Below are 12,149 nucleotides of genomic sequence, written 5' to 3'. Positions count from 1 at the left end.
TCAACTCAAGTTCAACGCCACGAATCAAATTTCTCTGAAAATCTCGTGCAATAATGCATAAAGACAATAAATAAACCATAAGAAATGTTAACCTTGTGGTTTTAAAGACAATAAACAAAGCATAAGAAATGTTAACCTTGTGGTTTTAAAGACAATAAACAAAGCATAAGAAATGTTAACCTTGTAGTTTTACAGTGACATAATTATAGCATAATTTAATAACAATAAAATAAAGCACTAGGGTACGTGCGCCGACTCCTTAATAAATCCACTCCTTAATAAATCCACAACTATAACCATCCATAGAGAGGACCACGACCTTATTAGAAATAATAATAAGAATGGAGTTAATTTTAAATACTAACTTAAAATCGAAAATTTGGAAATTAGATTAACAATCAATTGAAAAAGAATTTTAAATTAGAGATCAAATAATCCACTTAGTACAAGCCTAACAAAAATCATATTCATCAAAATCTAATGGTGAGAAATATTGATTATGTTACTCAAATTCAACATTAATTTTTTAAAAAAAAAGAATTGAACACTTCCAAACTTTGAGGATTTTTATGATTCGATTCATTTATTTACGTTTTGAAGAATATTCAATCCGAGAAATGAGTTCCAATCACAAATCCTTTTCCTCAATTTCGTCGTTACTCACAACTGATCCCGCCGTTGATCCGTCTTCCCATTCTCTAACCGCCGCGGCGTTCCCGCATCCGATTCAACCTCCATCGCCGCCGCCATCTCAATCTGAGAAACCCTGACGGCGCCGATTAATCTTTCCGGCAACTCATCCTCCGTCACTGCCTCCAACACAAACCCCATGTCGATCGTGACGGAATCTACATAATGCAATGTCAAGCGCAAAATCGCACTTGCTAATGCCGAGCTTCCGATATCCACATCGATCTCAAAGTAATTCGAACCTCTATGATAACTACACGTTAACGTTTTTCCGAGCAAACAGGCGCTATAGTTTCCAACAGTTTTTTTCACAACCCACGGTCCTTTTTCGATCCGGTTCACGATCTTGAACCGCTGGTTTCTGAAGGAATCATCGCCGTGAATGAACCGGTGTAGAAGCGAGCCGGTCGGAATCGGATCTTTCGCGGCGAAATAGATCACGGCGCTGTATTGATCCTTGTTAGGGATTTGAAGGTTAACGGCAAAAATGAAGCTCTTGGACGATTTTCCTTCGGACTGTGCACGACGGAGAGATGAAGAGACACGATTGTCTTCACGGGCCATGACGTTTTCAAGTTTAGAAGTGGATTTCAGCCAGTCCATACCGGCGGGGAAAAGCAAGTAATCGCCGGCGGGACATTTCTGGCGTTTCGTGAAGTAGTTTGTGGAACGGATGCAGAAGAGGTCGCCAGGAGGTGAAGCCCAGCCGTTGGTTCCGGTTTGAAGGTCGACGTGGCGTAAGGATCCGCCATTGATGGATTCGGAAATCCAATCGTCGGCGGCGGAGAGCTTTTTTAGATGGTTTTGAGGATTGGAAAGCATTTTGTTTTAATAGAAATGGGTGAAATATGGAGTTTGTGAAAGACGGAAAAAAGCAAAAAAAAGAAAAGGTAAAGGAAGGAAGCCTTGGCTTCAAGCAAAACACGGGATTCTGCTCTTCTTTCTCCTTTTCCTTTTTTTGCTAATAACCCTTCGCCCTTTTATTTCCAAATTTACTGTATTTATACATTTTTATGTTTATTTGTAGTATTGTTTTTATAAATTATGTTGGAGAATTTATTTTATGGTGGTAAGTAGATTAGAGGTGTAATTTAGAGGAGTTGACATTAGGAAAAGTAATGGAGTATTTATGGAAAATTAAATGCCATTTTGGAAAGCTCTTTGCCTAATTTACATATTGGCAAAGTTAGCTTTAACCTTTCCCATTAAAAAAAATATCTTCTATTTTCTCCATTGTTGTAGTTAAAAATTTGTTTTTTTTTTTAAATTTTGTTCTAAAGAAAGAAACATTAGAAAAATAAAAGACATTTTAAACCTAGCTCTAATTGATTATATAAAAAGTGGTTCGAGTAGATATGTTGCAGTTATTGTTAATTTTATCTACCATTGATCATCTTACTGAATGCTGCCATAATTGTTTTTATTGAAAAAAATCATTTTTAACCCATAACACACTTTAGTTTCAATATCATTTTTAACCATTAACACACTTTAGAAGTGTCCTAAATTTTAAGAAATATGTCTTTCAGCTTTGATTTTTAAGTATTTACTTTAAAGTTGGCATAGAAGGTTTTTTGTTCCTATCTCGACTTGAACTTCGATTTCATATATTCGAGGGTAAACCTTTGGACTTTAAATAGAACAGCCCTGTTTCTTTGATTATAAATTTTATTAAAAAAATTGATGTAACATATTTAGGTTACTTATGGAAATAGAACATTTAGTTTGGAAAGAGGACAAAGTAGTTTAAATTATGGGAATACCCAATTACCCAACCCAAAAATTATGAATTGGGTTGGGTTGCACATTGAATCAATAGAATTCAACTTCAATTATTGCCAACCGAATACTTTGGATTCATCCATAATTTACCTCCAACCAGGTCCAACCGGACTCATTCTTAGTGATAACAATTTAGTTTGTAAGGTGAAAAATATATTTCAAAATCATGTCAATCTTTTATGGGTTAATTGTAACGTCTCGTAGATGATAATTGTAAATACAACTTTAAATTTTTTATTTTAAAAACTCAACCTTTAGACCCCTCCAAAGGTTTAAGGTAAGGATACGAAACCTAAAATTCCACGGAATCTATAACTGATATAAAACCAATCCAAAGGAATTCTCGAGTTAATTACAATGAATTCATTAACATTCAACATAAACTTAAATTATAAACCTTTAAATCATTAAATCTTCTACTACTCAAGAAGAAAATTCATTTAACTTCTAGTCGTAACAATGTTTAATGCCAGACCTAATCTAACCTAACGTAATTGGTCAAAGCATTAATGCATCTACTATCTAGTATGTTTGAAACCTCCCAACACGATCTTAATTTTTCATTCTCATATTATCTTAACTAATACAATATTCCAAGGAGTCCTTGGAATTGCATTATAATCCTAAAAAACCCAAATCGATTTGATAAAAAAAAGTGTATTCTTCACATTTGTAAACACAATAATGTTTAAACCATAAAATTGGTATTCAAATAACCATAAATTAGAGGTAAAAATAATAAGAAAAGTTTGCAAAAATAGCAACAAAAATAATTATGATAATAGAGTAATAGAGCTCATGTCGCATACACTATCAAAATTGCAAAAATAGCAAATTTAAAAAAAGATTACCGTCTTATTTATCAAATTTGCAATATGAAAAAAAAATGTTACGAACTGTTTTTTTCTAAAATTTTTATTATCTAATGCAATTTTAACAAAAAATAATTGGTTGATTAAGCCCTGGTTCTTGTTTTTTTAGAATTAAGCTTATAAAAATCTTTTCCAATAGCTATATTTCTCAATTTGTTATTTACTTTTTATTAATGGTTTAAAAAAACCTAACCAAGTTCTGAAAAAACAAAGAGAATACTTTCTAAAAACATGAACCAAGTTCTCATTTCACAAAAGAAAAAAAAAACAACTCTTTTACTAAAGAAAGATGAAAACTAAGATATTGAGGAGAAATACACTTTTTAATTTAAAAGAAAAAAGCAAAAAAACAAAATTCTAATGGTTACCAAACCGGGCTTTACTAACTATTTCCAATCTATTCTTTTCTTCTACCCTGCAAAATCTAAACTCAAATTTCTGATTTTCATTGTCCCCCTCCCTTCTTATCCTTGTTTTAATTGTAATAAGCATTCTATCACTTGCACTTGCATCAAGTTACTATTTGAGAAATGAATATATATTTATTCTTCAATTTTATTCCCCACTTGACAGACCCAGACATCCCCTGATATTTAAATCAACTAACATATAACAAATTTTGCAATAACAATAAAGTAAATATATAGAATTACTAAAATCTAAAGAATCGAAATAGCAGAATGATAAGACTTCGTTTTTTCGTTTTTTTCCATATAAATCAGATGGTTTCCTCATCATGCTCTACTAGATTCTAAGCAAAAATGGCTCTAAAGTTTAAATTAAGACAGTGGATGAAACCATAGCCCAAACAAAACATCCACCACACAAATTCAAATCATAGTGAGACTTTATTACAGGAGGCAACGCTTAAAATTTAGACCAACTGTATGTGTCTAATGGATCAATATATTTTAATTTTAAAACAAGATTCTTCCTCATATATGATTAGTTTAGTTAATCCTAGGAGTCAGCTGGTTATTACGAACATTGAAAAAATGATCATAACAAGATATTTAAAATAAAGAAATACAAAGAATCCACCCTTTGATACGATACTGAAAGAAAGCTAGTGCAACCCATAACAAGAAGATTAAGATTAATACTCATTTTCTTACATTCCTACAAGATAAAGCAGATTATGTTTAAAGAGAGCTCCAATTAAATTGTTCTATTCTATTTTATTATTATGTTTTTTTTTATGAAAACTAACAACTTACCTCTGTGAGTTTATGAACTCTACATCTGACACTTTGGGAAAAGGAAACTAACACAGAATTAATCGTCTATATAGCTGAATATACTGATAGTTCATGCTGATCTATTGAATGCACCAGCTTTAGAGGAATAGGAACAGATATTCAGTTAGAACTATGAGCCTATAACAAAAGTGCCAATAGCAGAGGGTATATCATATAACTTCTCAAAGATGAGATCTAAAAGCTTTGAGGCAACCTTGTACTTCTTGGGCAAACATAAGCAACTATTCAGATGAATTAGCATTATTTTGTAAGAATTAAAGCACCACCCGAGTCAGAAGCTTAAGTTGATTGATTACGGTAAATTTAACTATGTCAATACTTCAACATTCTCTAGACATGGAAATTTGTAGAATGTTCTAACAAGTGGAAACCGATACTAATTGGAAAGGAGATGATGCTAGAGGGAAACAGAAAACCTACTACTTTAATACTATGCTAAATCATCCCTCAATCCAAAAGCTTAAGTTAATGGGTTACTGTAAAGTTCATTATATCAGTACTTCAACAACTAGAAGGAACCTGACAATGCTACATGTGCAGGTGAGAAAGAAAAATGTGCATCGATGGGATCTATTAGTTACAATCCATCTTCATTTTCATAATTCCCTCGAAATTGAATGGTTAAGTTTAACCATTCATTGAATATCGCAACCTTTATTGACCATTATAAGTTTCTAACATTGCTCCTACAGATGTACACTATGTTCACTTTTACTTTACTGTAGGCCTTGACAACTAAAAATTGAAGAAACGGTTTGATATCTCTACAAAACGTAGCGGAAAACTAGAGAATCGGCTACAAATAAACAGATCAATCAGATCAAATGATGAACACTTGAACAGAGGAGGCAACCTAATTCAATCGACATTAAAGAAAGGATCTGTTATATATCATTCACGACTGTTAGGTACAGTAGCCAGTAATAAAAATGGTACCAAACACGTTTTTCTGTTAGCATTGCAGCTATGAACTTCAAAAACATTCAACGAATTAGGGTTCCACTAACCTTCTTATCTTCCGTCAAGTAAATCAAACTGTTCTTCAATGTGCTTTCCTCCTTTGAGGCCTGTTATCCGTCACTAATCTGTAAATCCAGTAGACCTAACACAAACACTCCGAGATCAAATGATGAATTTCGCACATGAAACGGCTGTGTAATAGAATGAAAAAATGGAGGTTGAAATTGAGATTTAAGTACCAAAGCGAGAACATGCGCCGTAATTAGAATAACAACGATAAAAGGGACGACATCGAGAATCCACGGTCTTGAGTCAACATTGTGTTTGTTCGCCATTGCAGATGGAGATAGATCGGGATTACGGTACCTCCTGGCTTGTAAACGAAAAGTTCATATTCACCTGATTTGCTAGCTCGGATGAGAAAGTAAAAGTAGTGAGCAATGAAAATTAGAACTGTAGTAAACATACCGTAGTGAAGAAGATGCAAGGTAATGGACCATCGTTAATGGCGTCCGATCGGCCCGAGCAATAGCTATATTGTGATTTGTACGATTATCCACGGTCGAAGAAGCTCCAATGAAATCATGGACCTGGATGCTCTCGTGTGGCCCAACCGAAAAGCAATTTTTCGGCCTGATTGATATTGATATTTGTTTTGGGACGGTAGCAAGTATAGCTATTACGCTAAAATTGTTAGCTATTATAATTATCTCACTTTTTATTCACACTAAAAATATTTATAGGCTTAATTTTTATCCAATTTTAAAATATTACACTTTAATTCCTCTAGTTTAATTTGCATTTTAGTTTTTTACTTTTTAAAAATATGTTATTGTTGAATTTTATTAACTTGTTCCTAAGTTTCTAATTTTGATTTTTGTCTCCCTATATAGCATTATTTAAATTTCGATTTTTATTCAATGGATAATCATGTAAACGTGTTCTATGTCCATAGATATATTTATAAATTGAAATATTCGGTGATATAATTTTTTTTTAGTTAACAAAATATTTAGAGTAATTATTTTTAATGTATTACTGCAGAAAGTATTAATAATAAATCATGATCAACTATTGTCTTTAAAATAACATTTATAATTATATACTAATTATTTTATCTATTTTTTAACCCTGTAATTGCTATTTTCTAACCACCACTCCTACTAACAAAAATCGTATTTCAAACATATATTATTATAATACAGACAAAAAATAAAAGAAACAGTATGTCAATCATATACATACTGTTGTAATATATGGATTGTTAGTAATCAACTAGGAGCGTTCACGATTCGATTTGATTCCGAGCTGAAATTGTACCAAATCGAAAGCTACAAAAAAATGATCATACAAAATCGAACTGAACCACACGTTAAACCGAATTTCAGGCCACCAAAACGTCGAGTTCGATAAAAGTTGTATTTTTGTTTTAAATTTCGGACAATATCGAGCCATCAAAATACCTAGTTCTATAAAATTTATATTTCTATTTTAATTCTAGTGGATATCGGATCAACGTGTTTAAGTGAGTTTTATAAACAAAATATTTACGAACATTTCTTTAATTTTTTAAATGAAACGATCCAATTCAAATTTTATAATTAGTTTAAAATATTAAACCGAATCGAATCGCATATCAAATATTTTTAACATAACCCAAAGTACACCAAACTACCATCCAATTTGGTTCAATTTGGTTCAATTTGATTTTCGAATATTTTACAAACATTCCTATGATCAACCTATGAACACATTCTCATTCATCTGTGGGATATTTTCAATAAAAAGAAAAAACCAAATAGTCCCAAATTTAAAGTGCAATAGTGATTTAACTTAAACCATAGGGTGCGTAGGTGTGCGGGTACCATTGGCACTAACCATTAAGCTTCACTTCCTTCCCAGAAGTAGCCAGTACGTGCCACGTGCCACGTGGGCCGGTTTGTGTATTTCGAAATCAGGAGATTCTTTCCCGGTTGGTTGACACGTTGACTCGAACGCCATGTTTCCGTGGGCGAAGAGAGATGTGATCTTTTTATCAACTTACCAACGTGTCCCCAAAGAAACAGCGTGGCCGAAAATAATATATCGAAACTATGGACCCCTTTAACCAAAATATTTAAAATAATATATTATTGATTTTGTAGGGAAATGAGCAAATTGTATATTTCCGCCGTTTGGCCAAAAATCATAGGGAGGACTCGGGAGTTTCAGTTCGTTCGGAAGAATTGTTCCCAATAATAATAATAATTAATATATTTTGTCTCTTAATTTTTAAAAATTATAGATTTTTTGTTTTGAAGTTTATAAAAATATATTTATCTCGTTTTTTAAAGTATCTTCAAACAAATTTTTATTTTTATTTTAAATACTATTATTTTAAAAAATCAACCGAAAATACTTTTAAGTCTTATAAACCTATTTTTAAAAGCTCAATAACTAAAAAAAGTATATTTTAAAAATTCGATAACCAAATGAGTCTATTATAACAAATATAAAAGTTAAAAATAGTTAAATAAATTATAATAATTAAGTCTATAGCATACATACTTTATTATTTACAAAAATAGCAAAAAATAAAGTTTAGCCCACACATATAAAAACATGGATTTTATTATTTTTGCTATATTTACAAAATACAAACCTTAAAGATATTTTTGCAAAATAATTAAACTAATTTACCACCAAATACAATTTTTCAATTAAAAAGCTTGATTTACATTCTTCTATTTTAAATTTGGTTCAATTTGAGTCATAACATTTATAGATGCACAGCTGTAATATTTGTTAAATATTAAATTTAGTTCATCCAAGTTAAATTTTATTAAATCATCACAATAATTTTCACATAAATAAACACAAAATTTGCAGTGAAGTTGTTAATAAAAAATAAAAATTAATGAACAAACCTAAAATATATGTAGTTAGCTTGGACTAAATTTAAAGTTCACTAGAAATTCATAAAATAAAATCAAATTACTAAAATTTAGTATTTTATAAAATAAAACCACTTAAAAACAAAATGTAATATTAATTTATTACAGTTAATTTATTAAGGATAAATATTTTGTGAAATGTTATATTTTTTTTATAATTTTTCTAAACCACGAAAGAAAAAATGAAATCAGGTTTCTCTTTTTTTTTCTATACGTGGAATAAAGGAGAGTCGTTGTTTTGGATTAGTTACTAAAAAAGTATAAAATAAATGAGAACAGTTAATTGGTAAAACCCAACTGGAAATCAGCGGCTTTGACTAGAGGCAGTGGAGTTGGCGGACATGATATGACTACCACCAAACCAATCGAGCCTTTTACATTGTTGATCATTATTGTCATTTCAAATAATATCTTAGACGTGATGATCATGCTCTTATTTTAAGCCCAATGTTACAACTTTTATAATTTTATGTAGCTGTATTTAAATTGACAAACAATTCCAATTAAAAGGGTAACTATTGGACAAAAATACTTATAGTAAAACAACCCTTATCAAATAAATTTTGATTCATTTTTATAGTTATTATTAAAAAAGATGTTTATAACGAAAGGTAATTGGTAAATATATATTAATTGTCTTATGTATTTTATGAACTAAAATAAAATATTCCATCAATCATTTCGTTTTTGTTGATTTTGAGCTCAATCTAAGTTTATGTCAATTTCCAATTTCATACCAAATAATTTTTTTACCTAACATTTGTCCAATTATACGTTTATATTCTAATAACATGGTTTTTTACTGACTTTGGGACTACAATATTTTTTCTCTCTCTCATATACATACGATCCACATAGTTCACAACAAATATATGGACATAAATATGTTATAACTATGAATATAATGATGTAAATTATTACCGTTGAAATGAAAACATGAAATTGCTAGATGGTCAACAAAGATTAACAATAAAATATATCTTTGTATAGAAAAAGACGAATACAAAAGTATGCGACTTTATAAAAAGAGTGAGAGGGAGTATGAGAGATTCAAATAATCAAACATGAAACAAAACAAACACATATATTGAAGACAAAAAATATTTTTAAATGGAAATAAGATTTAAGATTATATCTAATTATACATATAAATACAAAAAATTAAGTGTAATTAATTATATTTTTGTGTGATGGGTATATAGTCTCATTTTTCTATTTTTGATTATTTTAAATTACACAAATATTATTTAATTTGTTCTTCATTCAACATGTCACCAATAACAAAAATATATATGTGACAAAATAATAATTTTTCCCCCAAAGTTTGAGGAAGAGAAGGTGTTTTCATTTGAATTTCTACATAAAAGAGGTTTCAAAGTCAAACATATTCGTTTGTTTGTCAATTAATAAAAATAAAATAAGACTTTGTAAATTTAAGTGAAAGTGAGAAAAGAAAGAAAATATATTTGATTGAGGCTAAGAAAGACTCCTCTCTTTGACGGCACATAAAGAAAAATCTAAGGAGAGAAACAGTTCGATGGACGTAGACTTTTCTATGTGGCTTGCCCACTAGGTAAAACACACGCGTTCATCTACGCTATCTTTTCATACAAACAATATGTTAACGAATTAATGATGGTATGGTAATGTACTTTAAAGTTTAAATTGCTTTTTTATTTTTATTTTTATTTTTATTTTTTAAATAAATATATATATAATTTATTGATCCCTATAAATCCATATGAAATTAACCATCTGTATCGATTTAAACGTATGATTGTCAAATTTATAATAATTTAGTTTATAAAATGAACTATTTTAATTTGAAAAAAATAACAAACTATATAACAAAAAATAAAGGATAACGAATGCATAATAGAAAACTACAAATGATATTAAATAATTAATGCAGCCAGTGAAGGGTTTGAAATGACGTTGATTGTAACTCTTTGGGGAGTGTAAGATATTATCTGCAAGAAGCAACGTTACTTGAGACTTTCAAATTATAAATATTTAAAATTTCTAGGATTTCTAATAAAAAATATCAAGTAAAATGAAAAAAAAACATTAAAAAAAAAGAAAAAATGTATAATTTTTAAAATTTTGTTCATAGGTTAAAAGAGTCAAGACATTTTTATTTGCTTGATATTTTTTTAATGTCAGTAATTATCTATTTTCTCTAAAAAAAATTTCCTCTTTTTTTTACCTAATTTCATTTTCCTCTCTCTATACCGAACCTTTTTTCATCCCCTTCCCTACAAGTTTTCCAAACCTCTCGATCGCCCAGCTCCAGCCTCCACCGTCACATGGTCGAAGCTCCACCAAGCGAGATTTGTCGTCCACATGATGCTACCCCAAGCTCTACTAGAAGAGATTCTACCACGTGAGATCTGTCAGTGGTGACTCCAAATCCTAAATTATTATACTTGTAGTTTAGTTCTTGTTTCTCATCCCATCTTTTAAGTATCAACTATTTGTAAAACTTTTCTTCTATGAATTTAATTATAAAAAAACAGAGTTAAAATAACATTGCTATTTTAACAAGTAGTAATTAATTACCCATTTAATATCCATCTAGGTTTTATATTTGATGAAATGAAGCATCAAGTTGGATAAGTGGTAATATTAATATTGTATTTAATTAGTTAGTTTATGGTTTACATATTTTTTACATTTTGTAGCCATGAAAAAGGGTAATTTGTTAAAGCTACCTTAGAAATGTGTAATTAACTCCAACTAGGGAGACGTGTACTTGAGGTGTAAGTAAGTATTCCAATTGTTTCATGCTTGCTTCCAAGTAATCCCTTGCAATTCAATTAAGCAATCTAATCACAATTATTAAAGCTCCAACACTTTATTAATTTTGATTACTACCTTCATCATTGCTTAATCACAATTATAAAAGGTCCAATACTTTATCAATTATGATTACTTCGTTATATTAACAAACAAAAAATATATAAAATTACGGAATGAAAAACTAGTAAAAATATTTACAAAATTTTATATTATATCAATAAACGTACTCATACATTTTTATGGGAGTAGTTTGTTTATAGTGATGATGAAATCTAAAATTACATTATATTTTATAGATATTATCAGAAAAAAAAGTGAGAAAAATGAGAAAAATAAAACTAAAATACTGAACATAATTAATTAAAGGTTTTTGATATATTCTTTTCATTTACTTTTGTTTTTTTAAAACTTACTTATTAATGGTTTAGTCGTATTTATATTCTTTGTTTCGATAATTAAATTATCTAGGAGACATAAAAATATTATGCTAGGTTTAAATAGACAGTCTTGTCTAGGTGTGTCTATATGAAAATGAGAATGGACGTTCATTCCTTGTCGTTGTTAAGTTATTTTCTCAACGTCACAAAATCTAATAAAATTATAAAATAAGACCAAGGAAATTTTAAAAAAAAACCCTTCATATATTATACCTCACGTTATCATATATATATCGAATTAAAATTTTATAATTTATAAAATATTTATACACTTTATGTGCGAACCTTTGAAGTTTAAAAACTTATTGATTATTTTGATCTAATTAAAATAAACTTTAAAATAATTTAAGGTTTAGGTAAGTATCCATATTTTACCAAACTAGAAAGCATGTGTTGAGTGGGAATGAGAATTTTTGC

General features: G+C 29.5%; 1 protein-coding gene across 1 annotated transcript; it reads right to left on the bottom strand.

Moving 5' to 3' along the window:
• On the bottom strand, positions 1–3,249 carry LOC101216356 (protein ENHANCED DISEASE RESISTANCE 2-like). The gene has a single exon (XM_004150820.3). It carries the CDS (start codon positions 1,510–1,512, stop codon positions 661–663), a length of 852 nt encoding a protein of 283 aa, XP_004150868.1. The 5' UTR covers positions 1,513–3,249; the 3' UTR covers positions 1–660.
• Between the last annotated feature and the right edge of the window lie 8,900 nt (positions 3,250–12,149).

Source organism: Cucumis sativus, chromosome 4, assembly GCF_000004075.3.
Source record: "Cucumis sativus cultivar 9930 chromosome 4, Cucumber_9930_V3, whole genome shotgun sequence".
Lineage (NCBI taxonomy): Eukaryota > Viridiplantae > Streptophyta > Magnoliopsida > Cucurbitales > Cucurbitaceae > Cucumis > Cucumis sativus.
Note: the sequence above shows the minus strand (reverse complement) of the source record. Positions and strands in the feature narration are given on the sequence as shown.

Coding starts and splice junctions, on each gene's coding strand:
- LOC101216356 (XM_004150820.3), bottom strand. CDS start 1,512: ATGCTTTCCAATCCTCAAAACCATCTAAAAAAGCTCTCCGCCGCCGAC.